At 41.6% G+C, this 27,731-nt stretch overlaps 14 protein-coding genes across 14 annotated transcripts; 9 read left to right on the forward strand and 5 right to left on the reverse strand.

Moving 5' to 3' along the window:
• Positions 1-318: 318 nt before the first annotated feature.
• FOA43_004797 (uncharacterized protein) lies at positions 319-2,088 on the forward strand (the record flags this gene model as incomplete). Its single annotated transcript, XM_038925021.1, has 1 exon — positions 319-2,088. One exon carries the CDS (start codon positions 319-321, stop codon positions 2,086-2,088), a length of 1,770 nt encoding a protein of 589 aa, XP_038780949.1.
• A 38-nt stretch (positions 2,089-2,126) lies between these two features.
• On the reverse strand, positions 2,127-3,754 carry FOA43_004798 (uncharacterized protein; the record flags this gene model as incomplete). The annotated part of the gene is made up of 2 exons (XM_038925022.1): positions 2,127-3,058; positions 3,358-3,754. The coding sequence occupies 2 exons, from the start codon at positions 3,752-3,754 to the stop codon at positions 2,127-2,129; spliced, it is 1,329 nt and encodes a 442-aa protein (XP_038780950.1).
• Positions 3,755-4,608: 854 nt separating this feature from the next.
• On the forward strand, positions 4,609-4,920 carry HHF1_2 (Histone H4; the record flags this gene model as incomplete). The annotated part of the gene is made up of 1 exon (XM_038925023.1): positions 4,609-4,920. The coding sequence occupies one exon, from the start codon at positions 4,609-4,611 to the stop codon at positions 4,918-4,920; it is 312 nt and encodes a 103-aa protein (XP_038780951.1).
• A 941-nt stretch (positions 4,921-5,861) lies between these two features.
• Positions 5,862-8,338, forward strand: FOA43_004800 (uncharacterized protein; the record flags this gene model as incomplete). The annotated part of the gene is made up of 2 exons (XM_038925024.1): positions 5,862-7,198; positions 7,810-8,338. The coding sequence occupies 2 exons, from the start codon at positions 5,862-5,864 to the stop codon at positions 8,336-8,338; spliced, it is 1,866 nt and encodes a 621-aa protein (XP_038780952.1).
• Positions 8,339-8,848: 510 nt separating this feature from the next.
• Positions 8,849-9,253, forward strand: FOA43_004801 (uncharacterized protein; the record flags this gene model as incomplete). The annotated part of the gene is made up of 1 exon (XM_038925025.1): positions 8,849-9,253. The coding sequence occupies one exon, from the start codon at positions 8,849-8,851 to the stop codon at positions 9,251-9,253; it is 405 nt and encodes a 134-aa protein (XP_038780953.1).
• A 65-nt stretch (positions 9,254-9,318) lies between these two features.
• FOA43_004802 (uncharacterized protein) lies at positions 9,319-10,133 on the reverse strand (the record flags this gene model as incomplete). Its single annotated transcript, XM_038925026.1, has 2 exons — positions 9,319-10,047; positions 10,104-10,133. The coding sequence occupies 2 exons, from the start codon at positions 10,131-10,133 to the stop codon at positions 9,319-9,321; spliced, it is 759 nt and encodes a 252-aa protein (XP_038780954.1).
• Positions 10,134-10,347: 214 nt separating this feature from the next.
• FOA43_004803 (uncharacterized protein) lies at positions 10,348-10,902 on the forward strand (the record flags this gene model as incomplete). Its single annotated transcript, XM_038925027.1, has 1 exon — positions 10,348-10,902. The coding sequence occupies one exon, from the start codon at positions 10,348-10,350 to the stop codon at positions 10,900-10,902; it is 555 nt and encodes a 184-aa protein (XP_038780955.1).
• Positions 10,903-10,953: 51 nt separating this feature from the next.
• FOA43_004804 (uncharacterized protein) lies at positions 10,954-13,332 on the reverse strand (the record flags this gene model as incomplete). Its single annotated transcript, XM_038925028.1, has 1 exon — positions 10,954-13,332. The coding sequence occupies one exon, from the start codon at positions 13,330-13,332 to the stop codon at positions 10,954-10,956; it is 2,379 nt and encodes a 792-aa protein (XP_038780956.1).
• Positions 13,333-14,393: 1,061 nt separating this feature from the next.
• Positions 14,394-15,626, reverse strand: FOA43_004805 (uncharacterized protein; the record flags this gene model as incomplete). The annotated part of the gene is given in 2 exon segments (XM_038925029.1): positions 14,394-15,607; positions 15,623-15,626. The coding sequence occupies 2 exon segments, from the start codon at positions 15,624-15,626 to the stop codon at positions 14,394-14,396; spliced, it is 1,218 nt and encodes a 405-aa protein (XP_038780957.1).
• A 745-nt stretch (positions 15,627-16,371) lies between these two features.
• FOA43_004806 (uncharacterized protein) lies at positions 16,372-17,970 on the forward strand (the record flags this gene model as incomplete). The annotated part of the gene is made up of 1 exon (XM_038925030.1): positions 16,372-17,970. One exon carries the CDS (start codon positions 16,372-16,374, stop codon positions 17,968-17,970), a length of 1,599 nt encoding a protein of 532 aa, XP_038780958.1.
• An 890-nt stretch (positions 17,971-18,860) lies between these two features.
• On the forward strand, positions 18,861-20,294 carry FOA43_004807 (uncharacterized protein; the record flags this gene model as incomplete). Its single annotated transcript, XM_038925031.1, has 2 exons — positions 18,861-18,866; positions 19,488-20,294. The coding sequence occupies 2 exons, from the start codon at positions 18,861-18,863 to the stop codon at positions 20,292-20,294; spliced, it is 813 nt and encodes a 270-aa protein (XP_038780959.1).
• A 203-nt stretch (positions 20,295-20,497) lies between these two features.
• On the forward strand, positions 20,498-23,805 carry FOA43_004808 (uncharacterized protein; the record flags this gene model as incomplete). Its single annotated transcript, XM_038925032.1, has 2 exons — positions 20,498-22,005; positions 22,248-23,805. 2 exons carry the CDS (start codon positions 20,498-20,500, stop codon positions 23,803-23,805), a joined length of 3,066 nt encoding a protein of 1,021 aa, XP_038780960.1.
• Positions 23,806-24,075: 270 nt separating this feature from the next.
• On the forward strand, positions 24,076-25,193 carry MNT1 (Glycolipid 2-alpha-mannosyltransferase 1; the record flags this gene model as incomplete). Its single annotated transcript, XM_038925033.1, has 2 exons — positions 24,076-24,079; positions 24,127-25,193. 2 exons carry the CDS (start codon positions 24,076-24,078, stop codon positions 25,191-25,193), a joined length of 1,071 nt encoding a protein of 356 aa, XP_038780961.1.
• A 109-nt stretch (positions 25,194-25,302) lies between these two features.
• FOA43_004810 (uncharacterized protein) lies at positions 25,303-27,654 on the reverse strand (the record flags this gene model as incomplete). The annotated part of the gene is made up of 1 exon (XM_038925034.1): positions 25,303-27,654. One exon carries the CDS (start codon positions 27,652-27,654, stop codon positions 25,303-25,305), a length of 2,352 nt encoding a protein of 783 aa, XP_038780962.1.
• Positions 27,655-27,731: the final 77 nt, after the last annotated feature.

Consider the following 27,731-nt stretch of genomic DNA (forward strand, 5'->3'; position numbering starts at 1 on the left):
TTTTTTGATTTGATTTGATTTTTTCTTTCTTTCTTGTCTTTCACTGTTTTTACTGTTTAGTTTTGTTTGTTTTCTCGTCTGTTTTGTCCTTTTCGTTTGATTTGATTTGATGTAATGCTTTTTCTGATCATACATTTATCTATTTATTGCTACTCTAATCGGTAATCAGTTTACGCTAATAACGTGAGATACCTCATCCTTTTTTTCTCTCCCCACATTTTTTTTTGATTTGATTTCCGATAAATAAATAAATATTTTATTATATGTGGTTTTTCATTACTTACTGCTTTGGTGACCTTTGTTCTTTCATCATTTATCATGGATGATTCCCAACTAGTGTACTTGATCATATTCAGTACGCTGATTACGCTACTGTTGGTGACGTCATTTTGCTTCTTAGTATACGCAGTGTTTTTTAGAGACTCTTTGATGTCTTCTTATGAGGACGAGTCTGTTTGCATTCCCGACTCTTTACAGATTGCTAATACCAACTATGATCGTCCTGATCTTTACGATTCTCTTTCGACAATTGAAAAGATTCGATTCAAGTTGGCACGCAAGTTCTACGAGTACAATAAACCTGTACTTAACTATGTGAGTTTTCTTTCCTACGATGAGATTGATGCTACGTATTTGTTGATCAGAGATAGGGGAATCCGATCCTTCTACTTTGAAACTTTTCACGATCAACTTACTGATTTAATACAGGATGTTGAGGATGAGGAGAGGGAGATAGAGGAAACTGATGTCAATGTTGCTACTGCAGACGATAGCCATGCTTCCACTACTACTGTAACAGAATGCAGTCCTCTACTTGCACCACAAGCTCCTGGTACCTCTCTCAAACAATCATATACGTCTGTTAACCAGAAAACAAAACCTCTTAATTATCGCCAGCTACAGTTCAGCAAGACGCCATTTATAGTGCAGGAACTCACAGAGGTTACTTTCCTTACGTCTCGAATGTCCTCTACCATTATGAACATTCCTTTGCCTTACAAAAACCGGAAAAATGATACCATCTATTTTGAGACGAAACTATATGATTTCAATCCGAAAACTACTATAGCCATTGGTTTGGTCACGAAGCCATATCCGAACTTTCAACTTCCTGGCATGTCAGCTTACTCTGTGGCCGTGCAAAGTGATGGAACCGTTCGGAGGAACAACATGCCATATTTGGATGATGGAGATCTTCCCGTGATTATGCCGCAACTGTTGGAGGGTGATGTGATTGGCATAGGTTATCGGTCTATCACAGGTGCTGTGTTCATTACACACAACGGTAAAAGCATTCTTGAGATTGTGAAGCGTCTCAAAGTGGAGTTGTATCCGTGTATTGGATCAGTTGGGGGTGCCTGCAAGGTGACTGTTAACTTGGGTCAGTTGGGATTTGTATTTATTGAAGCTAATGTGAAGAAGTTGGGATTTTGTGAAAACCAGAATGAGGGTACCATTGGTGCTCCGCCAAGCTATTCAAATATGCTGCTTTCGAAAGATCCACTATTAGATAAAGGAGAAGAGCTACCACCTGAATATCCGGAAGAGGAGCAGACATTCTTTGGACCTAAACCGATTTTAAAGAAGAGTGAAAGAGTAGGAAGTTCAAAGATGGAAGAGTGTGAAAAGGCTGCTACAAGGGTAGATGCAACAAATTCGCTGGAAGGTTCTGGAGAGTCTAAGAGAGGGCAATCGCGGTCGAAATCAAACACTCCAGAATCGGATCCACCTTCTTACCGTTTGAAAGAGAAGGAGGAATCAATGCAAGATATGCCTACCGAGACCCGAAGCTCGCCGATGGACTCTGCAGAGTATGAGAGGAAAGTGAACAGTTTTCGACCCTCTCCAGGTGCTGGAGGAATTCCCGGTGATAGCGCAACACAAGCGAAATCTAGCGGAAGAGGAAGAGCTACAATGGGGACAGTGATTACTGGTGATGAAGCCGCAAATGTCAGTTCAAGCTCGAAATCCATTTCACCTGAATGTGCAGAATCGCCTTCAGGTGCGCACGTAAAGCAAGTTCACAAGAAGAAAAAGCACAGACAGAGAAAGAGAAAGAGAAAGAACACAGCAACATTTCAGTTATGACTACCTAATATTACCTAATATACTAATTTGACACGCTTTTAAGCAGAGTACTTTGCCACGATGCCATCGAATGCTGCCTGCTTCTCGTCCAAGTCCTTCAAGTAAGGTGAATCTGAATACTGAGTCTTCAAGTTAGTGAGCAACTTGTTAGCCTCATCATTCTTACTCTGTATGCACTTCAAAGCGATCTGATTGATAAGAAGATCGGACTCCCAATTGGTCAAGTCCTCAGCATTCTTCTTCTTGAAAGATACAATCTCATCCAACACCTCTTGGGCCTCAGGGAAATGAAGAAGCTTCATCTGGGCAGTCAATAGACACACTAAACATTTGAGAGACTCGGTATTGTCGGAGCTGGCCAATTCATCGTAGTGATAGTAAGCCTTCTTCAAGTCGTCACCGTATTGGCTCAACTGTAACCAAGAGCTGGTTTGATTATAACCAATAGTATCAGTAGCAGCAGAGTTGTTGATGCTTTTGTCTAAATATTTCTCAGCTTCGGAGGTTTTCGCAAGTAGAAGAAGTAAGTAGCAGCCGAAAGCAACGTTTTCCAAGTCTTCTTTAGGTTGAAGTTTCTCCAAAGCAGTTTCATAATCCCCCAATTTGGCATAGTAGCAGGCAGCCAATAAGGATGTGAGACCACCGGTAAGGGTCTTACTGAGAAAGTACTTCTCGGCAACGGCATCGTTACTGTTTTGAAGGAAGTCTGCATAATGAATCAAACTTTCCAATTCAGACTTCAAGAATTCTGCCTCTGCATTCTCAGTGAACGAGACCAATAGCTGTTTATTTGTCTCAATAGCTGTAAGGGCCTGTTTAAATTGACCAAGCAAAATGTGCGATCTGATCTGGTAGTTAGTGGCTTCGAATTGATACGTGTCATCACTGAAATCCAATTCGTGGACGAGATTTGCCTTTGCCAACTCTCTATATCTGGCACAGTAGAAGAGTTGAAGCACCGTGTATAATTCTGGAATTGTTAATAATTGAATTCATGAGATTCGGTTTACATTTCACTTACCTTTTTCAGGTATTAAATACATTATGGACGAATTAATGAATATACGAGTTCGATAGAGTCAACACCATTTAACATAGACAAATCGCCTAAAGATAAAAGCCGATGATTAATTCGCGCACAATTCTAAATTTTTTTTTCCTGCTACAAGCGGATTTACTATAGTAACAAACTAACCCCGTTAAAACAAAGAACACTGAACGCTAAATAATATAAAAGGTATCATCATGACAATACTTAAGATCTCTCACCTCTCAATCTTCTTGCCAACTGAATATCCTTCTTCTGGATAGTAACTCTCTTGGCATGAATAGCACACAAGTTGGTGTCTTCAAATAGCGAAACCAAGTAAGCCTCGACAGACTCCTGCAAAGCACCAATGGCAGAAGACTGGAATCTCAAGTCGGTCTTGAAATCCTGAGCAATCTCTCTGACCAATCTTTGGAAAGGCAACTTTCTGATCAACAATTCGGTAGATTTCTGGAATCTTCTGATCTCTCTCAAAGCAACAGTACCTGGCTTATATCTATGAGGCTTCTTGACACCACCTGTAGAAGGGGCGGATTTTCTGGCAGCCTTGGATGCCAACTGCTTTCTTGGTGCTTTACCACCGGTAGATTTTCTGGCTGTTTGTTTAGTTCTTGCCATTTTTAATAGATGATTGTAGAAAGAATGTGATAGTAAAAGATGTACTTATCGAATATGCGAGCTCGCGATTATTTATATGGGAGGAAGGGGAATGGAGGAATAGGGGGGGTATTGAGAAAAAATTTTCTCTTTCGATATGTTGTGTTATTAATCATTACATGGGCTCTAACAAATTGGGGGGCAAATTATGGCTCATGTTCTCAACGAGAAAGCGAGCGCAGCAATTTATCTAGATGGACTGATAGTTACACAGCGAGGTGTAACTTTTGTCATGGGTATGAATAGCGCGAACGCAAATATTCCCTGCGAAAAACTGAGAACGGGCTAAATCGCGAAGATTTGTATACGGATTTTCGGTTTGATATAGTGAATGGTTGAGGAGGCGCGAGAAAGAATAAGTGTAGAGTAAAGAGCTTAGTCGGGCAGTTAGGAGCGTAGAAGTGGTATCAAGTTTAAGCCCGAAGTCTGTGGATTACAGTTATATAAAAATTAACAGAAGCGATTGCCTGGAAGTACTAGTTACCTAGATCTTTAGTTTCTCATGCTTTCGCTACATGGCCCTAAACGCGAGAAACAGTCCAGGAAGCCACACAGGAAAGCGCGAGTGGGAAATTTTTTCGCACTGAGATTGCACCATTCGGGTTATTGTAAAATTGGGTGGACAGGCAGAGAATTGGAGCAGCAATCTTAAGGCGAAGAATGCAGGCAGTAATGTTTCGAGTTGTTTACAAGCTCAGGTGAAAACAGGTTTAAAAAGGGGGTGATTCGCCTTAAAGTATTTTTGGGCTTGTCTGTTTATTTTTTTTTTCTCCTCTTTTACTCTATCTTCAACATATAATTATCGTTACTTCATCATGTCTGGTAGAGGTAAAGGTGGAAAAGGATTAGGAAAAGGCGGTGCCAAAAGGCACAGAAAGATTCTTAGAGATAACATTCAGGGTATCACTAAGCCAGCAATCAGAAGATTGGCTAGAAGAGGTGGTGTTAAGAGAATCTCTGCATTGATTTATGAGGAAGTTAGAGCTGTTCTTAAATCATTCTTGGAGAATGTTATAAGAGATGCCGTTACTTATACTGAGCATGCCAAGAGAAAGACTGTGACTTCCTTGGATGTCGTTTATGCTTTGAAAAGACAAGGAAGAACCTTGTATGGTTTCGGTGGTTGAGCGTCAATTTTTTATTCGTATTATCTAAGTGTTAATATCGTATGGGGGTATAAATATGTTAATTTAGTGGCGTAGAATCTGTGGGCTTCTGCGGGAATTTTCGGTTGTAAAATTAATGTGCGTACCCAGAATAATATGCGTCACATCACATGATCTTTGCGTCTGAGGTAAGGATTAGGGATGTCGGGAATGTAGTTGGAGAAATCTTTCAAAAGAGAAGTTGTCTGGTATCTACTGGTCCACTGGTCTACTGGTCTACTGGTCTACTGGTCTACTGGTCTACTGGTCTACTGGTCTACTAGTCTACTGGTCTACTAGTTTCCCCTGTATTTGCCGATCTGGACTTTCCCGCTTACTCATGCTGAAAATTTTTCTGCTTATTTTCTCTACTAATTTTCTGCTTTCTTGCCGGAAAATTTTTCACACCGGCTCCAATTTTGAGCCGCTACGTGGCTATAGCGCCAGCCTCTCGAACAGTCCTAATTAAAAAAATTCTTTTGTGTAGGAAATTTTCGATCCGTTACGTTCAGTTAAAGTGAAAAATTAATTTGTTGCCCCACAGGATGCTCTTTACTTCTTCTTAAGCCAAAGCGTCTTTTGCTTCTTACTTCAACCGTTTTCATTAGGTTGTTCTCATCGTCCTTGTACATATATATATATATCTCTTTTCTACAGAGAATATATATATATATTACATCGTTTTCTACTCTTCTACACTAGTCCATATCTTTTATAGACTGTGTTGCGGTGTTCATATTTTTCTCTCTTTGTGTTTGAAGCTTTCGGTTTCTTACCATCTGGGAAAAAGGCGAAAAAGGTCCTATCTCAATCAGTGATCCCAACCGAGGTATTAGGTTACTTTCGGCCAGGCAAGGGAAGACTATCTTCCACTACTTTCTTTCTTTTCGTTCTATTTTAAACTATTTTTCTATCGCTTCTCGATGTTTGCTACCACTTACAACTTTGGTCAGCAGATTGAACAAGCTCAGGTCCAGAACGAGATCCATCAGAGTCAACAACAACAGCCCATGGCTCCTAATTATGGTCCATACGGTTCGTATGGATTCGATTCTTGTGGTGACCCGTGTGAGTCGATCTCTTCGACTTACGGCTTTTTGCCTTCCAGCATTGCCCAGGGTTATCCGGTTCCTTCTCAGATGAATTCCTCGATGTCCACGTCTATGGGTATTAATGGGGTGCCTTCGCATCCTGTGCTGGCACATTATCTGCCTGTTCAGGCTGCTCCAAGCTCTTTGTTTGGTTGCAATCCGTATAGCTCTAGCATGACTTATCAGAAGAATGACTACATGGGTTTTCCTGTGGTGCCTATTCCAGTGGTGTCGGCAATGCCGGTTATTCCAACTGGGGCTGTACTTCAGGCTGCACCTGTGGTTCCAGTTGTTGCTCCAGATCAGCTTGATGTTCCTCAGGTTACTGGTGGCGTCTCTGCTGTTCTGGACTATGACTTGGAGCAAATGGTTAAGTTTGTCTCGTGGCTTTCATTTGGTCTACTTAAACGAGCAGACAGTCCAACGGCAGGCTTCCATTCAACTGTGAAGTCGGTTCTTTCGGCAACAAGGTTGCCCAAGTCCACTATCATTTTGGCTCTCTTGTATCTCTCCGATAAAATAGAGAAGTGTCACGAGACCATTATTAGAGATGATAACGATGAAGGTACCTTCCAAAACTTGGTGGTTTCTCTGGTTCTCGCCAATAAATTCAATGATGACAACACTTTCCGTAACAAGTCTTGGTCTGATGCTACAGGGCTTCCTGTGGCTTTGATCAACAAAAAGGAGAGAGAATGGTTGGCTGTCGTTGGTTGGAAGCTACATTATGAGGAAGGATACTTCTGTATTGAAGAGTGTTGGCAGACCTGGTGCCAGAAGTTTAGTGAGGTTTCGTCTCCTTCGAACTCGGTTTCCGTTTCGTCTCCTTATTCTGATGCTGTGACCCCTCCACTCGATCTTACTTCATCGTCTTCTCCTCTGTGGTTCCCTCAACAACAACAACAACAACAACAGTTGCTACCTCAGTACAAGTGTATGGGTGACGACTCTGTTGATTACTGCGCTCTTTATCAGCAGATGTTTAAACAGCAGCAGCAGCAGCAGCAGCAGCAGCAGCAGCAGCAGCAACAGCAGCTACAACAACAGCAATTTATTGCTTCTTCTCTTTCTGCTGCTCCTTCTATCTCTACTGCTCCTTCTATTTCTACTGCTTCTTCCTACTCCAGATTAGCCGCCCCTTCGATGATGACCACCGGAAATGACAATCTGTTCAATTATCATCCTTTCTACAATCTTCAGGGCTGCTGCGCAGCAGCCCAGGCTTGTTAATTGAGACATCTGTGAGTGTTTTTTTTTTTGCGTTGACCTACTTCTTTTCTTCGTACATCGAAGTGATCATATCATGACCAACCAAGTTTGGTTATTCATTGTTTGTTCTTTTAATACTTTTGAAAAGAGGTTGAATATCTATCCAAATGTCTGTACCTGAATCGTGCAAGAGGTATGTGACACTTATGGCTTTAATTATACGTATCAATTGGTTTTTTTCATTTTTTTTTTCCAGTTTCTTTTTAAATATTTAATTGAAGTCGTTAATGTGATTTGGCGGTAGGTTTTTGGGTCACCTTAGATGTGGCGAATGTGGTGAATAAAATGCAGAATATGACGAGGCGTAAGATTCCTGGCTTGAGCAATAGTGTCATCATCGTTCTTCTCGTTCTTCTCGTTCTTCTCTCTTTAGGTCAATTAATCGATTCATCATGTCGCTTCTAATGTCCATTGTATTCTCTTTGCTGGTGGTAGAGATAGCACTAATAGCCATCATTCTGCTACCGCTTCCTCAGCGTGTGCAGAAATCCATAGTGACCTCTATTTATAGCTCTTTAAAAAACCCTCAGTTCAAGGTGGGACTAAGTTTCGTTGCTATCATTGTGTCTCTCATGTTTGTGGATGCTTTCAAGACATCATTTCCGAGGGAATTGGCAGACGATAATGCAGGCATTTACGCTTATGGTAACTCCAGAGCTCCTATAACCAAGACAATTGGCCAATCCATTTGGGATGTCAGATCTAAGAAATTCTATGCACAGAGAAACCTGTACATCAGTGGAGCAGTTCTATTTTTGTTGTTGGTGATTTACTTTGATATTTTACTTCTCGAATCTCTCGTCAGAAACAAAGATAAGCTTTCTTCTGGATTGACTGTGGAGGGCAAGGCCAGATCCGAATCCAAAAGTAGCTCAATCGAGTATGAAAAGTTGAAGCAGGAACTTGGGCAGAAAGATGTCGATTTGGTGACGCTAAAGGAACAGGTGAAAAATCTACACAAGGAATATCAACGTAAAGCCGATGAAGAGGCAGGCAAGGATAAATCTGAGGTAACACAGGATACTAAGAAAGATGCTTAAGGTTTTACTCAACTACAGTAGTTTCCATCAGTTAGTTCTTATTTTCTCTCCATGTAGGAGTCAGAGAGATTCCCATTTAAGAAAAATCATCATATGGAAACCACAAAGGATTCTAGAAAGACTTTTCTGGAATCTTTTGATGGGTATTTTATGTTACTCGATGTAATTAGGAATAAAGTATCGGTATGAGGTAAAGAGAATGTACTGTAAATTGAATGAGTGATGAACTTGAAATTTTTCATGAGAAGTTTTCGTGCTCGCTTTGTAGCCGACAGCCGCGTGGAAGCGACCTGGTGGAGTCTGGTGGAGTTTGGTGGCCGTTTGGTGGCCGTTTGGTGGCCACCTGTTGGCCCCTTGGTAGCCCCCTGGTAGCCATCTGGTAGCCACCTGATAGCCACCCACTCCTTGACCAGCCATCTCACACCGTCATCTCGCATCGATATTTAAAGATAAAGAGAGTTTTGAATCCTTCCTGTTTCAGTGTACTTCTTTCCTTTATGTTCAACGACTATGCAAGGATTTGGTGCCAAGAAATACGATCTACCGGCTCCTTATGGACTCAAGCCTAGAAAGGGCAAGAAGCATCTTAAGAAAATGGATAAGCTGGCAAAGAACTACTTCACTACTCCGCAGAGAAAGCTTATCGGATATTTGCTTCTTTTGATTCTGGCCGCTTTGTTAATACTGCAAGTTGTGCGTATTGTGAAGCCAAATAACGCTGATGTTGCATATGAGCTAGATGGTGATACTGGTGATTCTGGTGCTGTTGGAATCGATGAGAATCGTCAAGTGCTAAAAGAAGATATCCCGGTGGTTCAAGAAAAGAAGAATGTAGTTAATCTTGATGCCTTGGTTTTCGACGAAGCCGAATTGGTCAAAGCTGCCGAAAAGCTCAACAGCAAGAACAGCAACTGACGATCATTTATACTTTACTATATACGGTGGAAAAGGATAAAACATAATATGATAATTCGTAAAAACTAGTTAATTCCTCTCTTGGTGGCATCCACTCTCTCCTGCCATACGGTCTTGCCGGTACAGGAACAGACGTATTTGTCATTTTCCCAGGCACCGGCACTTCTTGCAATAACACCGCATAGAGAATCGATGAACACTTTTTTAGGCTCTTTAGAAATAACAAGAGATCGTCCAATAAGATCTGAGATATTGAGAGGAACTTTGACAAACTCATGCGACTTATAGGTGATGCTGTTCTTCTCGCATGTTCCCTCTTTACAAGAGCATGATCCGCAGTCAGTTTTCTCGGCTTCATCTGCAGTAATCGAAGGCAACTGTTTGATCAATTCACCGCAACTTAGAGCACCTTCACTCAAATTACCCGAGGACCTGATACTAGGATAGTAAGTTCCCTTCTCAACACCAGACATTGTCAGGTCAATAAGAACATCAGTAGGATTTATCGAAACAAATCTGGCAAGTCCTTTAACGGGAGCTGGTTTATCATGAGGATCGAAACTCTCTAAGATAGACACTGCTGCTGAGTTGGGTTTACCGGTTCCACGAATAATGGCATCTCTTCCCGTTGATTGAATAGCCTCCACAATCTGCGAGGGTGCGGATGATCCAATTACAGTAACCCGTTTGTTTGGGATATCACACTTAACGCTCCGAATATTTCCAAGACCTTCCACAGCCTTAGTGACGGACTCTACGCATGAGTCGCAGCTTAGAGGAACGTTATAAACGGTCTATATATGGTCAGTTAGTAATTGGCACAACATTGAATGATTATATAGTCACTTACTTCAAAAGGTTCGATTTCTGTCGATGGCATGATGAATGTGTGAAATGTTATACAGATATAAGATGGAAAAGGTGTTGAAAGTCCTGGAAATGCATCGTATTTATAAGGCTCGGTGATTATTAATAAGCCGGCACCACGCGGTGGCACGCGGTGCCCCACCGCTCTACCCCATAGACTTTTTCTACCCGACCATAATTCGACTCGTACCCACTCATCAGCTCTGTTATCATTGTCATTCCTTAATATGCTTCCTCCTGCGTTCAAATATACTCTCAAGCAAAGCCTCGTCTTTCTTTCGTGGATTCCCGTCCTATATGTTATTAACGAACATGTCGCATATGTGGGTATAGTAGACGGGGTCTCTATGAAACCCACACTCAATCCAGAATCCAACGGTGCAAAGTTGGATCATGTGTTTTTATGGAAGTGGAATTGCAAAAACATCAACAGCTTAAAAGTCAACGATGTTATCTTTCTCAGATCACCAATCAATGCCGAGACTGTCTATGTTAAGCGAATCAAGGCCAAGCAAGGCGACCTTGTGGTACCCCGATACCCCGATACCCGTTCCAGGGTCTTGGTTCCTGTGAACCATCTTTGGGTCGAAGGAGATAACGTGCATTCAATCGATTCAAACACTTATGGGCCTATCTCTACTGGTCTTGTGGTAGGTAAAGCTGTATACATAATATGGCCCTGGACTAGGTGTGGACCTATTCCAAATGGAGGCAGGGAATGTCGTCAGAGTCGGCTAAGAAATGAAATTCCCTCCGAGATGATCCAGCTAGACCGTAAATAGGTTGGCTTCTCTTTTAGACTCTCTATAAAAATATGCTGTTACCTATAAATATTACTTATGTTCCCTCGTAATCGGTGTATCTATATGTCTCTCGAACTTCTTCGTTTTCGGGCAACCGCTCATGCCATATGTAAAGCAACTGATGGTCTCGGCACGACGATGGCGCGAACTTCCCGAGAGTCGACGTGGAAGCATAGGCTGCTTAAAGATGGGACTTGGGTTTGGTTGCGTCACGCGTTTGCCCATTGGGGACTCGCTGCAGAGGTTATCTAAGTCAACTTTCCGGTTGCCAAACCCTCCGAATATTCCAAACTCCGGTGATGGAATACCAGAAATTGCTGTGCTGGTGTCCATAGTATCATCCTCACCAAACAACGATCTCTTCAGCTTCAAAAAGTCCACTTTAGCACTGTTCCCAAAATCAAGAGATGATAATGTAGAAGAGGTTGAAGTAGTAGAAGCTGAGCAAGTTCTTTTCAAGCCCAGGCTAGAAGAGGCATTACTAATCGAGCTTGATGTACTCGAGTTGCTGCTGTTACTGCTAACAGATGAGTTGAAAGTAGCGTAAGAACTCTTTCGGCTGAGACTAATGTCGAGTGAAGACGAAATCGAACTCTTGCGGCTAAGACTCAACTTATTATCGCGTCTTAGCTTGTCCAATCCTCTCTCGCACTCATCCCTAAACTGAGGATCTTGCATCTCCACGTAGCTATGGTTGTTGGAGACAAACTTATCGAAGTACTTCTTGTAACCTCCCTCGAGAATTACAATGTCCGGATAGTATAGGTTGGGGTAATTCTCTCTGTTCAGGCATCTGTCCCAGTTGCGAAGACTATTGGCCATTAATGGGCCCCTGTGCGACGAGAATTCACAGTGAAACACCAACAGTTTATGACTACGATCAGTAAACTCCTGAGGTGGGCATTTAATCACACTCTCAAAAAAGAACGCGTCTTCAAGTTCGCTCTTGGAGGAAACGTTAATGGCACCTTCAATGTGTCCTCCCTGAAATTCATATTCGAATCGACAATCTACAATAACCATTTCATCAAACATATTGCAAAGTTTGCCTTGCTTTTGCTGATGTTCCACTAAAAGATCGTGGAACTGGTCTACTGTGATATGAGGAAGTGTACATCCATCAGGATAGAATGTTCTAAGCGGTGCATGTGGGAGAAGAGAGTTTCCATGGTTCAGGATGTTTCCGTTGCCCTGGAGTTGTTTCTCATTGTCCGCTGAGGTTAGAGTTGTGGCCGATCTAGTGAGCCTAGGTCTGGCCTCCGACTCGAATTCGCACTCTTCGATAGGTCCACCGAGTTGATGGAAATTAAACTGGCTATTACCAACGTGATTATCATTGTTGTGACCATCGGTAGTGATGGGAGAACAATTAATGAGAGAAGTGGCTCTGTGAAGGTTTCTTTTGATGCGAGCATTCAGCTCCAGCCTCCTTCTGGTTTGCTGGCGCTGCTGCAAAGGAGAACCATAAGCTTCTCCAAATTGGTTATCGCCAATAGCTTCATCTTCAACATCATCCATGACATCATATGGATCGTCATCTAAGTCAATTAGATCGAGTGGATTGCTTTTGGATTGTAGATTTGGAGTGGAGCTCATTGGAAAACAGGGAATATATGAACTTTTCCCAGTTTGGAAGCCATGGTGGCCATCTAAAGCAGCACATGTCTCCGGAGATAACGATTGTGGTGGTAATTGTGGACCTTCTGGCGATGGTTGCCTATCGAAGAAGCTGGGAGTCACTTTGAATGTGGGATCTGGAATAGTAGGATTTGATTCGGTAGATGTGAAAAGATCTAAAGCTTCTTGGAGGCCTCTACTGTTTGCTGAAGTAGACCGAGAATGGATCTTAAATATGGAGCCAGTAGTTGAAACGGTAGAGTTAGATCTCGAATGATGGTGATAATGTTGGTAGGAAAAGGATGACCTAAAGTTTGTTCCAGATCTTTTCCTAACATGCTTGCGGAAGGTGGAAGAACTTGGAGCTACAGAAGCCACCGGGGCCACAGGGCCCACAGGAATCATCGCGACCACAGGAACTGCAGGAGCAATTGAAGCGATAGCAGTGGGACTCAATGTTGAAGCATTAGGTTGGTTGATGGTTGAAAGCTTTCCGAAGATTTGGCTTTGATTGAAACAGGTAGAATAGTTTTCTTTATCTTCGAGGTCAGTGAATGGAAGCACAGCCAAAGTATGAGGCTGTCTCTTCAAAGAAGAGTTAGAGCGATGATGACCCAACATAGACGATCTAGAACGCTTCAGTTTAAGAGAGGCATTGAACAAAGGGGAACCCATTAGTTCTGCCATTGTAGAAGACGAAGATGGAGAGTCAGAAAGTTTAGCGGAATTCGAATCCTGGAGACAAGCAGCGCTAGTGTAATGAGGAGAATCAATCTCCATATCAGCGCTCATCGGTTGCAAGAAGAAAAAAAAAAGTAGGTTGTGGAAATGGACAACCCGCTAGTCAATTGCTAGATATGAGATGGAACAAGATCAAGAAAGACCAGGTTAGATCAATGAAAGATCACGATGAAGGTCGAGATCAGGATCAAACAAGAGCAAATATACAAGGCCGAGCCCAAGTAAGAGAAAATTTTTGATTTCACGTACGGGTTTTTTTGGCCTTTCTTTTTCACTTGGAATGGGAATGTGAAAATAAGAAGGGGGGTTTGGCGAAGTAGTGCAAGATATCAATGGAAGAGCAGCCAAACAAATCGGGTATAAAGAAGATGATGCTGATTAAGAGATAAATTATTGATCTGGTAGCTGGATAAAAATATCGAACTGGAAGAGTGGAAAAGATGAGAATAACCTTAAAGTGTGATTAATCGCAGTGACGTACAAAATCAGGTCAAATCAAATCGAATCAATAATCTGATATCAACTATGATGAGATAAGTCGAGTAATCAGATAGACTCTCTATATTATTGATTGAGCAGTTAAATAACTTTTTGTGCTTGAATCAAAAGATATATTCTATACTTTCCTGCCCGACAGAACTACGAATTTTGGTATATTTAAGTGAATTGCCAGAGAGAAACCAATCGAATCTAGATGCTGAGAGAGAGTAAAATGTAAATAAAGGACCCGGCACTACGACGCAGTGAAGAAACCCAATGCGTACTAAAAGAGGAATAAGAATTCAGACAGAAGCACTTTACGTGACGAAAGAAGGGTAGTGGCATTGTCTATATCAAGGTGACGGAATAGTTCTCCAAATAGTGTTGTCTTCAATAAATATTCAAATTCCCAGGTTTGCAAGCGCCGTGCACTAAGACTTGTTTATATTTAGGGAGCGGAAAGCCTGATTTGGGAAATTTTCCTTCTCCTGCAGCATGCAATTACATTTCGTTAATGTGATCATTGCGATGTTTCAGTTGCTTTGCTTTGCTTTATCTTAATTTGCTAAACTCCATTTTTTATATTTTGCAAAAAAAAAGAAAAGGTTGCATTACGGTACGTTTCATCTAATTCAATCATGTAGACTTTCCAAAATATCGGTATATTTTCCATGCGTTGCATTGTTGGCCTTCTTTAAGCTCTTCTCCGCCAATTCATACAGATGTTCCTGCTCTTTACTATCCACTGGTAGTAAATTCGCGTATGTAATCTGGGCCTCTGCTAAATCCACCCAACTATCAGGGTCTTCATCACTCCATGCTTCTTTCAAATGTTTAATGCAGGTTTTAATTATACCTATAGCCGCATCCATCGATTCCGCTTTTCCTCCACTTCCATATTTGGTGGCAGCTTGTTCCGCTTTTGATAAGTACCACAATCCCAACTTACCGGCCACCTTGCGCTTCAACTGCTTATTATTCTCGGTATGTTTCAAATAGTTACTCACTTGATCTTTAAAGAACTCTCCGTAGTCAGGTTTCTCCAATTTGCCAATTAACTTGTACAATGGATGATGTTCATCCAGTAAACTAACGATCTGACCAGATTCCTCCATTTCCTCCTCTTCAACCTCTTCTTCGCTATCGATCTCTTCAGATTGATCTCTACCAAAATTCCGGACAATTTCTTGCAAATCGTTAAATGCCTCTAAAATCTCGAATATCCACAGTTCTTGGCCAAGTTTAACATTCTCGTCCTTGCTTCCTTCTCTATATAATTCTAAAGCATCATCCAATAATTCAGTCACATCCGGATATTCATTAGATTTCGATTCAAAACTCATGTGTGAAATGTATTCAAGCGGAATTCTGTTCATTAGAATACTAGATTTAGCAAACTTCAACAACCCGCTCTCGCCGAATTTATCCAACCCGTTGTCGACTCTTCCCATGGCATTATCAAAGTAGTCCTTGACCGCGGTTCCACTATTTTCGTCATCCTCTGTGTGGAAGCGCGCCGAATCGGCCAATGCTAATCCAAATATGGCATAGAGTTCGGGAGAACGCTTCACATTTGTCTCTCCATCTTTTTCCTTTCCCCCCTCCGCAGCCAGTCTCATCAATCTATCACACTCATTAACGACACCGTTCAATATTAACTCGTTTTCTCTGTCTGATAATAGCCAAGTCTTCCAAAGAGCAGATAGCTGCGACAATGGATCATCGGCATCTGCTCCTACCTCTAATGGAACTGTAAGAAAATCTTCTGTATCCGTATCATCTTCCACTTCTTTGACAGGTGATTTTTCTTTCTTTTGCTTCTTGGCCTTTGAAGCTCTGCCTAATCCTAGATGTCTTTTACCCATTGTTTCTAGTCCTTGAACAAAAGAAAATACTTTATAATCTTCAAAACAAAATCATTCACTATTTTTCAAATTTCATATTTAAAGTTTCAAAATCTCGAAATTTCCGGCTTCGAACTTGAAATTTTATTTCTTTTTCACGGAAATATCATCTCATTACCAATTCGTATTTCGTAATTTGAAATTCAAATGGTATTGATTGAGTGCATGCTGGTAAGTAATTATCAGGACTGGCGGTAGCCGATCCAGTTGATTCTTGTTTATGCATGGAAGCAGCACTTATTGTTAATCACCAGCTAATCTTGTTAACGTTTCATTCTATTGCGTATTGAGATTTAGAGAACTGGGCATCGTTCGTTTCGGGAGTTATTTTTATTTATTTTCTATTCCATCTGGAGATCGGCATTTGGCATTTAGCGTTTAGCGTTGAGCATTTGGCATTTGGTATTTGACAGTTGGCATATGGTATTTGGCAGTTGGCATATGGCATTTGGCATTCCTGCATTTTCTCACCCACCTCCATTTTCTCAGTATCGTATTGATGTATTTTTTCTCTTCCCTTGATCTCTATCTTCGTCAAGTCACGTGCTGATAGGAATATGGCTCTAGATCGGCCTTTACAATTGGGGGTCCTAGTAATCAAAATTAAAATTTTTTCTTCCCGTCTATAAAGCTAGATGAGTATATATAGTTAGTTGCTGGAAACTCTTTGGGCAGGAAAGGCTTACTACTTGCTTCAGGTGTCGAAATGACTAAACTCTTGGTTTCTTGTAACTGTCAAGATGAGCATCACCTTCTTATCGGCGATTCTTCCAATCTTTCAAAATCGACCATTTTTAAGATTAGGTCGATAGTTGAGTCTGGTGCAAAGGCCATTCTAATCAATCCCTTTTTGAGTCCAGAAAATCTTTCGGGCTCAATTATATTTAAGACTGAGGCCGAGAATGAGAATTTCTATGGAGATCGATTAGAGATTGTGAACAAGCAGTTTGAGCTGAGCGATCTCGAGCGATATGGACGGGTGGAGGTGGACTGCATAGCAGACAAAGTGTTTGTGGATTTGCATAATACGTATGAGTCTCGAGCCATTGCAGTGCAGTGTAGACGGCTGAGAATTCCTGTTAATGTGACCAATAGCTCTGAACTGTCTTCCTTTAGCATGCTTTCTACGTATTCCAACGGTGATCTTCAAGTTGGTGTTACCACCAACAACCAGGGATGTAAATTGGCTAATAGGATTAAACGAGAATTGGTGCAGAATTTGCCCGACAATATTGACCAGATTGTGTGCAATGTAGGAGAATTGAGAAGGAGAGTTCGGGGTGAAGGAGATGACGATGGAGAGGAGAACGAGACACTGAAAATCTCTGAAGCGGATAAACAGCACGTTAGATCTTCTTGGTTGTCACAGATCATTGAGTACTTTCCATTGAGCAAACTTGCCGATATCTCAATCGACGACCTCGGTGAAAGTTACCGTGATGAATTGAAATGTTCATCAAAAAGTCCTAAGGAAGGAAGAGTTACATTAGTTGGTTCGGGGCCCGGTTCTCTTTCTTTGCTCACTATTGGAGCTCTAAATGCAATCTACAATGCAGATATTGTCCTATGCGACAAGCTTGTTCCTCAAGAGATCATTGATACTATTCCTAAACGGACGGAATTATTTATAGCTCGGAAATTTCCTGGTAATGCCAGAAAAGCCCAGCAAGAGTTGCATGAACTCGGTCTTAAATGTCTTGCTCAAGGTAAAAGGGTGGTGCGATTAAAGCAGGGTGACCCTTATATCTTTGGTAGAGGAGGTGAGGAGTTCCAGTTCTTCAGCGAGAATGGATATAGGCCAGAAGTAATTGCTGGATTAAGTTCCGCACTAGTAGCACCTGTGATGGCGGATATTCCAACCACGCAGAGGGATGTCTCTGACCAGGTACTTATCTGTACCGGTACAGGTAAGAATGGCCAGGTACCAGACAATTTACCAGAGTTTGAGGCAAAGAGAACGGTGGTATTTCTCATGTCCATTAAAAAAATTGTGGACATTCTACCGGTTCTCACAGAACACAAAAGTTGGCCAGTCAATCTTCCTGTCTGTGTAGTGGAAAGGGCCTCGTGTCCTGATCAGAGGGTGATAAGAACACGGTTAGGAGATTTAGCGGAAGTGATGCAAAATGTCGAAAGCAGGCCTCCCGGCTTAATCATTACAGGCTACTCGTGCGAATTTATGGTACCCAGCTTAGGTTCGGGTGAAAAATATAGGGTGGAACAAGGTCGCTCCATCACCGGTCATTCCGATACATTCATTAACGATAATATAATCAAAAGGATGGTAGGATCTTTGAAGGCATGATGTCAAGCATAGCAGATTGTGCATAGCAGATTGTGCATAGCAGATCATGCATAACAGACTGTACAGCAGATTATACATAACAGACTGTACAGCAGATTATACATAGCAGATTATACATAGCAGATTGTACAGCGGAATATTCAGCAGATTATTCAGCAGATTATTCAACAGATTATTCAACAGATTATACATAGCAGATTGTACAGCAATGTATAGTCTGCAGATCATACATTCTTCTCCGCGCTCCCCATCAATTCTTGAATTCCAATCAGCAATTTTTTTGTCCCTCGCTCTTGTCGTCTATCCGAGGCACGCCTCTTTCTCACTTATTGCTCTTTATAATTCTTGTAAACGATTAGCGTTTAAAGGTCAATTATCATTGTTCTTTTTAAATATTCAATCATTATCCTGCCTATTTTAATATGAATTCGTCTAAGATTGTCGCTATTATTCTTGGTAAGTAAACTGTTTGTTAGTTGCTCAAGGTTGCATATATGAAATAGCTGGTTCTCTATACTAACATCTTGCATCCTTATAGCTTTGCTATTGCCACCTTTAGCTGTCTTCATGGAAAGGGGAATTGGGGCCTCCTTCTTTATCAGTCTTGTTTTGTGTCTTTTCGCTTGGTTCCCGAGTATCATCTTTGCTCTCTACGTTGTCCTTACATCCAACTAGATAAGTGCTACTATGTTCTCCTCTGTCTCTCTCTTTTTGTATTTTGTATTGTTATTTTTTACTACTGCACAATTCTTAATATATTATATTTAAACCCGTTTATTAGCGGGATAGATTTATGTACAAAATAGTTATCTATCGTCCCAAATCACTGGAATTGAGGAACCAATTGGTCCATTAGCGGCGATTTGATGAGAGCAACGCTAGCCTAAAATATGTTAGTACATCTTCCTTCCTCTCTATAATACTGCTATCTAGGTATACTTACTATGAAGAGGCACACGTTGGCCGTGATTTTGAAAGCTGGTGACGAGAAGAACGAGTTCTTTTCAGCACCTTTCTTGGGACCTTCTGCAGAAACGCTGACTGGGAATCCTGACATGGTTGTTAGTTGGCTATTCGGAAGGATGTGATAGTGTATGGAAGATGGATCTCAAGAGTTCTTCGTCCACCGGCAGGAAAATTTTTTGTTCTATACAGATCTGGTGTATGGATGTGCTATTTTATAGCAAGAGAAGCAGATGAAAGCTTTGGCGGAGAGAAAGAGCATAGAAGGTGACGATCTTGGGGCGACAATCCAGGAAGCGGAAACTCATGGTAAATGTGCCCTTTTGCTTTTTCTTTGGTAGTTATCAACGGTAGCCCGTGAATTGTATGGAAGAGTACTGAACAGAATCCTTGTTTTCATGTGCTTACATAATCGATTCTGAAAATTTTTAAATTATTGAGGGGGGGAGAGAAATAGAGAGTGAGGATCTTTGGCCACTATCTACTCATCAATAGACTCCGTTCTAAATCGTTGTGGCAAGGTTATAATGCTTTGTCAACTGAACTCAATGAAGACTGCCGTTTGCGGTAGTTTACGAAGAAATTTCAGTGTTAGTAGTAGGTCACTGCTACCAGCAGTTAAGTCTAAGAAGGAGTTAGATGCTAAGAAAGCCAAGGACAAGAGACTCGAAAGAAGAGAAGCAAAGAGAAGATTGAATGCTAAGAAGCCATCCTACGTATCTCCTTTATTTATGGACATTTCCAGTGCTCTAAGGTATCTGAGGGCTGCGGAGGTGGGGAGGCCAGTTGGAGAGGCTTCGATATCTCTTCAAACAGCCATATTGAGTGAAAGAGGTACCGCACCATTACAAGGATCGGTTAGATTTCCGAAACCTTTAAAAGAGACTCGCATTTTATGTCTTTCCTTGGATCCTGTTAAGAGACAGGAAGCCTTGGATGCCGGTGCTACTGCTGTTAACGATACGCTTTTTGTGGATTCTGTGGCTGAGGGTAAACCGATCGATTTGAACTATGATAAATTTATAGCCACGCCAGATATCGAGCCGATGTTGAGGAAAATTGCACGTATATTGGGTCCTAAAGGTCTTATGCCTTCTGCTAAAAGAGGTACAGTGACCGAAGATGTTGGTGATTTAATCTCCAGTGCTTTGGGTAGCCAACCTTTTAGAGAGAGAAACAGTAATGTCTCTCTGACCGTAGCAAGATGTGATTTCCTAGACGAAGATGTCGTCAAGAACATCGTTGCCACATCCAAGGCCATTAAGGACGTCATTTCCAAGATAAAGGCAAAAAAGCCTATTGTTGTTGGTAATACAGTACTATCTAGTACTCATGGTCCTGGTATAGTCATTAACTTCTGATTAAAACTTACTTTGCATATAGATAACATGTATATATATTGTTCACTTTTTGGACTAAACGTGTTTTTTCTCGTTTTATCATGGATTTTTTGAGGCGGTGGCTTTTTACTGACTGTGTCTTTTTACAGACGGTGTCTTTTTACTGACGGTGTCTTTTTAGTGACTGTGTCTTTTGACTGTGCCTTTTTACTTACATCCTTTCTATGGTCGACCTAGAGAACCTAAAATTGCGCCACCGCATAGTTTATGCCGTAATTCTAATTTCTGCCATTGTGGGTTTGCCTATCTGGTATCTCACAACCAGTATTCATCGTGCTGCGCTTCCAGAGGAGGAGATCAATCAGATGAGCAAATCAATAATGGGTAGAATCAATTATAAGGTTCCTATTTATTTGATCGGTATAACAGAACCTCTACAGGGGCTTTTGGTCGAGGCTCAGGCACTTATAGATCAAGAGGTTGCCAAGTTTGACTCGCCAATCGTACCTCATTACACTCTTTATGAGGGTGACGAAAATAGTGATGGATATCAGATCAAATTAATCATCTTGGAGCCTGAAGACGATCGTGAAGAGTCTCTATCCATCTCGCCATTTTCTGATAGGCAGACGAAGATGTTTATATCTGCTGATGTCATCAATAACGATAAGGTTCCTGACTTTATTATGCGTGTGGTGACGAACGATCTATTTGGTTCGGAACTTGAGATGTTGAAAAGGTTGGATAAAAATTATCAGGATGATTATGATATGGTAAAGATGCCCTATAGCCGGAATTACAAGGTGTCTCTATCATTTCTAGAAGAATCTGACGATCCTATTGACTGGGATATAAAGCCTGTTATCAAAACTTTTGAAAGGTATCTTGCTATTCTAGGAGAGTATGCCAATTTCACGGTAGAGTCTCAGTTGGGATATTATGAGTCTTTGTTAGACAGTGTTAATCTTGAAAGGGAAGGCTCTGATAATACCACCTTCATCTTAAGAGACACCTCAACTTTCATTGACTACTCGGAATGGGGGCTTGATCAAGACGTTGAGGTAGGTCCATCGATAAATTTGGTGTTATACGTTCCCAATTCAGATAAAAGGATTGAAATTGCAAACTCTTCGACCGGCTCTTTCTTGGTGCCGCAATGGGGAGGAGTGGTGATCCGTAATAATGATCAGGAAGACAGTAGGATTTCTACCCAAGAGCTTTTACCGGTGTTCGACGTGTTTGCATCCCATCTTTTCCGGCTATTGGGTGCTCCTGAGAAGCCTAAATCCCCTTTTATTAGGGCCGATATATTGACGAGGTGGCAGAGTGTGGAATGCTTGCTCCAATCGGTGGATAATTTGATGTCTTTGACGAAATTGACGAAACAGCTTCCCACAATTCCTATTCCTGAGATAACTTTGAAAGAAGTCGATGATACCATCAAGTTTGTCAATGAATCTGTCTCCATTATGGATAACGATTCGATTGGGAACTGGTGGAAGCGGGTTAACCAACTATCGTCAAAGGCCTTGGAGCTTTCCGATAAAGCATTTTTCCAAAAGGACATGGTTCAGCAGGTCTATTTCCCTGAAGAGCATAAGATGGCAGTTTATATGCCATTACTTGGACCAATTGGAACCATTTTACTACTAGGACTGTTACGTATTTTCAGGGAGTCTCGAGAGGTGAAGAAGGAGAAGGAGAAGGAGAAGGAAGTGGCTTCTGTCAAGCAGTGAGGAGCAGCAAAAAAGAAAGAAAAGGTCCGATCGATGCTGCGCCAAGAAATTTCTATTTCTATTTACCTCATCTTATATAGAAGCGAAGTCGCGATGGACTTGAACATAATACAAATAGTAACTGGTATCGAAATAGGGGTTCTCCATGGACGATGATTCTACGACATTTTTTCCGAATCAGACAGTGCTTACTGGTGGCAGTAGGTTTGGTGATTTTGACTCTATTCGCGGTATTCAGGAGCGATGAAACTGTAAGCGTGAAAGCTCAAGGTCTAGCAGGATTAGTTTACGATGAGCTTGGAGCGGTGCGTAGCGCCGAAGTGGCAGATGAGAGCGGAAGTGTTTCTATGGCAATAGAACATGCCTCTTTGAACAAAGAATCAGATACATCTCTGACTAGTTTGACGGACGAACTGCTGTTAGAAGAAATGAAAGAGCTGAAGATAGACAGCGGGTCTCCTGATCCTGAGGATGAACCGAAGGATGAAGAGAATCCGTTGTATGGAACTATTCTTGATAATAAGGAGAAGCGAAATCTACTGAAGGCGCCATTACCTAAAGGATACGTTGGGGAGATGACGGATCAATACAAACCATACGAGCAGATTAGAGTAGTGAAAAGAAGCTATGGAAATCCAGATAAAGTCCCTAGAGCTACCTTTTTGACGCTTGTTCGCAATAGTGAGTTGTATGGGATACTTTCATCGATCCAGCAGTTGGAGAATAGGTTCAACGGAAAAATGAACTACGACTGGGTATTTCTCAACAATGTTCCTTTCACAGACGAGTTTGTGGAGATGACATCAGCAATGGTCAGTGGTACTGCCAGGTATGGAATTATTCCGCATGAACATTGGTCGTACCCTTCATGGATTAGTCAAGATAGAGCCAAGGTCGTGAGAGGATCGAGGAAATATTCTCATACGTTGTACGGGTCGAGTGAGAGTTATAGGCATATGTGTAGATACAACTCGAGATTTTTCTATCGTCATCCGATTATGGATGACTACGAGTTGTATTGGCGTGTAGAGCCGGACGTTCACTTTAAATGTGATATTTTAGAGGATCCTTTCCGATACATGGTAGACACGCAAACGCAGTACGGATTCACTATAGCATTTGAGGAGATTGCAAGAACCGTAGAAACTTTATGGTCAGCGTGCAAGAGATTCTTTAGCCAAGAGAATGTAGCCCTGCAGCTTCCTGCTGACAACTTGATGGGTTTCATAAGCGACAATCATGGAGATACCTATAATTTATGTCATTTCTGGACAAATTTTGAAATAGCAAATTTGACGTTATGGAGATCCGGACTATATGAAGAATACGTCGACTATTTAGACCATGCAGGAGGGTTCTTTTACGAAAGATGGGGCGATGCGCCGGTTCATTCCATTGCCGCATCACTAATGTTATCCAGAAACCAGGTGCATAACTTTGACAAAATTGCATATCAGCATACTGTGGCAGAAACGTGCCCATTGGATGATGATCTCCGGAAAAATCAAAGGTGTACTTGCGATCCAATGAACGATTGGTTGCTATCGTCCAACCAGCATTGTAATCGGAAGTTTTTGAAAGCTTCCAAACAGGTTCCACTTAAGGACTACAAAAAATATTTCAACATATTAAGGATTAGGAAATCAAAAGAAGAAGAGCAAGATCGTAGAAAACATCGGCTGAGAGCTGAAGCAGCCAGGAGGAAAGCGGAAGAAAGGAAGCGGAAGAGTTCAGAAAAGAAGAAGTTGGCGGAACAGAAAAAGGAAGACGCAATAAATCACGCTGAAGCTCTCTAACTATTCTTTAATATACATAGAGGCTGAAAATATATATAGGGGTAAAACTAGGCTTAAAACAAAGACGCGAACCGCGTGAAGGGCAGCGCTACGAAGGAGGGGTTGAAAAAATTTGTTGTCATCAAAGGTGAAATTTCAGTGGACGTTTTTTCCTTATCGTTTTAGTAGCAACTATGGCCAGATCCAACGCCAGAATAATAAGGTTTGGCTTTTTGGCCGCTCTTTTGATCCTCTGCGGATTCATCCTTTCGAAAGGTTCTTCATCTTCGTATGCGTTGACTCAGAGCCCGTTGAAGGACAGTGAAGTCAAGGAACAGAAAGAGGTGGAAAATAATGACGTTGGCAAAGCTCCGGAGGTTACCGAGGGCTCAGATGATACTGGTGAAAAGGAGGCTTTTGCTGAGCAGGGAGACAAAGTGAAAGCTACGTTCGTCAGCTTAGCCAGAAACAGAGACTTGTACGAATTGGTTGAATCAATCCGTCAGGTTGAGGACAAATTTAACAAGAAGTATCATTACGATTGGGTGTTCTTGAACGATGATGAGTTTGATACTGAATTTAAAAAGGTCACAACTGCTATGGTTTCTGGTACTACGTACTACGGTACTATTCCTAAGGAGCAATGGGGCTTCCCTGAATGGATTGATACTGATAAGGCTGCCAAGGTGAGAGAAGAAATGAGAGCAAAGAAGATTATCTATGGTGATTCCATATCCTATAGACATATGTGCAGATACGAATCTGGTTTCTTCTTCAGACATCCATTAATGCAGCAGTATGAGTATTATTGGAGAGTTGAGCCTGGCATTAAGATCTTTTGCAACATCGATTATGACGTTTTCAAGCTGTTCAAGGACAAGAACTATGCCTACGGTTTCACTATCTCCTTACCAGAATATCGTGAGACCATCCCAACTTTGTGGGAAACCACAAAGAAGTTTATGGCTGAGTATCCTCAATACGTTGACAAGAATAATATGCAAGATTTCATCTCTGACGACGGAGGTTCTTCTTACAATGGATGTCATTTCTGGTCCAACTTTGAGATTGGTGACTTGAAATTTTGGAGATCGGATGCATATATGAAGTACTTTGAATATCTTGATAAGGCAGGTGGATTTTTCTACGAAAGATGGGGAGATGCTCCGGTTCATTCCATTGCCGCCTCTTTGCTCCTACCAAAAGAAAGAATCCACTTTTTCGATGACGTTGGATACTATCACGTTCCATTTTTCAACTGTCCTGTTGATGAGAAAGTCAGATTGGAGAACCAATGTTCTTGCAACCCTAACGATGACTTTACTTTCAAGGGGTATTCTTGTGTCAACCGTTATTACAAGGTTAACAACTTGAAAAAGCCAGACGGATGGGAAAAGTACGCCAACTAAGATAACGCATTTGAGCTTCGGTTTAGTTCGATTTTGTTTTTAGCTGAATAATATTTGAGATTTTGACAGTTTTCTTTATATACATGTATGTACAGGTAAGGGGAGGAAATCATGCGTAATCTACGTCTACTCTGCTCTTGATATCCCCATGTTTCTTTCTAGAGATCGATTCCTCGACACTGTTCTTAAGCTCCTCAGGTAGAGTGATGCCTCTACGTTCCACGTCTGTTAATAGCCTTGGAATCTGGTTGCCGTACTCTTTCAACTTCTTGTCGTTCAACTCAGTGACAACAAATCTGATGAATTCAGGATCTTCGACAAACAAGGCCTCTCTTAGTAAATAGTAGAAACTGAAGAAATTGGGTTTCTGGTCGTCTCTATTGCTTGTCTTAGCATCGATAAAATGATAGAACTTCACCGTTGAGTCCACATTAGGATGGTCCGAGTATCCCTTGAAAATCAAATTATAGAACTGGGGTCTAAGTTTGATACCTGATTCAAGTCCTTCTTCGAACAATTCCAATGCTCTATCCATTCGACCATTGGCACATTCATTGAAAATAACTGCAGTATACGCCACAGCAGAAATTCTCATCTTACTGCTCTTCATAAACTGGAAAAACTCCCAGCCAAGTTCGGCAGTTTCCGGATCTCTCGACAAATTTGTAATCAACATTGTAAGAGCCTCCTCGTTGATTTTAATGCCGTTAGAGCTCATTGAAGTTAGGATATGTTTTAATTCATCAACAATAAAGTCAGAAGACGCCCCAACCTTGCGTGCTTGCTTCAACACAATATCAACGACTATTGTCCAAGTTGCGATATCAGGTGCCAATTGAGGATTTGTTTTGCCGGAAGCAATCAGTTGATCAATAATCTCCGTGGCACGCTTGAGGTCATTTGCTTTCAAAAAGTGGTGAAGAAGTTGGTTGTAGAGTATGATGGAAGGTTTAAAGTTGTCTTTATCCTCAGCAGCATAAGTTCGAAAAAGTTGGTCACCTTGTTCTGCATATCCATTCTCAAGCAGTCCCACAATGAGTTCTTCCTTCACCTTATTCGTGAACAGGGCTGGATTGTCTTTCTTCAAGTTAGTCACCACCTCCAAAGCCTTGGTAAGCGCTCCAGTGGAGACATACCCTTCGATGAGGAATCTATAAGACTCTGAGTTTGCCTCTGTAGACTCCTTCAAAAGCTTCCACACACTATCAATGCGTAGTAGCTTCTTTGGGGCGTTTGAACGAACATTTGCCAAAAGAAATTGATTCCACAATTCCACATTAGGTTGTAACTTTAACTCCTGGGTCACCTTTGTCCACGTTTGCAGGGCCTTTTGATAGTTCTTATCAATATTGTAGATACGCATAATACTTGCCAAGGTCTCAGTAGTGAGTTCCTCGTTCTTCTCTGCAGCCCTCTCAAGGTTATGAGCAATCAGCCTCTCGACCTTGGCACCTTTGTTTTCTCTAGCGGCCTTCATAGCACCACGCCAGATGGAAGGCTTGTTGTAATCTATGGTAGCGTTATAGTAGTGACGCCACTGATTCCTTGCAAGATTCTGCTGGGAGTTTGGAAGTCTAAGTCCACGCAAATAGTGACCTAAATTCTCCTCAGAAGGTTTGTCACCAAAGTCGGCCAATATTAACTTGACAAATTCAGGATCAAGCTGAGTCTTGTTCTCCGAAAGAGAAAGAAGGTAGGAAGCCAAACCACCGTAAAAGAACTGGTCCTTTGCCTTTAGTTGGTAGTGTTTTTCGGCATCGTCCTTGTCTAGGAGTCTTTCTGGATGGCCTTTGAAGAACTCTAGTGATTCTATCCAGACAGCGAGAGCTTTCGAATAATTCTCTTCAGATAGCATAGTAGCTAAAACACGATTTAAATGAGAAACGTGGAGTACGTTGTAGGAGATAAAAATAGAGAGTAATCGACGGAATAGAAGAGAGTCGGGAATGTTCTCATTTCCAGTGGCCTTATTCAAGTTGTGCAACCGAGTCAACAAACGATGGCCCAAGGAAATAGAAGCGTCCAGCAGTCTCGCCCGACGTTTTGCAGAGTATTCCGATTCATTTGCACTGTCAAGGTTGCTCGTTTCTAATGATAAAACAGCCTCCAAGTTTTCCAAAATAGCAGTAGCATCCATGCTTGGGTCTGAAGCAAGGATTCCCATTTGGGATAGTGCTGAAAGTCCACGCTCACGAGCCGTACCAAAGTCATGAATAGGTTCCCTTTTCGGCCTTGAGGAGTTGTTATTTTGTCTTTTTTCGTCAGGAGGAACAGACGATTCTAAAGCATTTTGTGGTTGTGCTGTCGAATAGAATCTCGAATGGAGTAGAAAGTTGTGAGTGGGGGTATGAATAGTGGGGGTACAAAGAGCAGGGGTGCAAATGGTAGCAAACGTTACGGCAGTACTTGCAAGTCTTAGTGTATTGAGACCATGTCTTCTGATTATGACTCGAGATAGCATTGGTTCGAATCAGAATACAAGACAATCTCGAGGGATAGTAGGATGATTGAACCTGAATAGTCGAATTGGACTGAGAA

Source organism: Brettanomyces nanus, chromosome 4, assembly GCF_011074865.1.
Source record: "Brettanomyces nanus chromosome 4, complete sequence".
Taxonomy (NCBI): Eukaryota; Fungi; Ascomycota; class Pichiomycetes; order Pichiales; family Pichiaceae; genus Brettanomyces; species Brettanomyces nanus.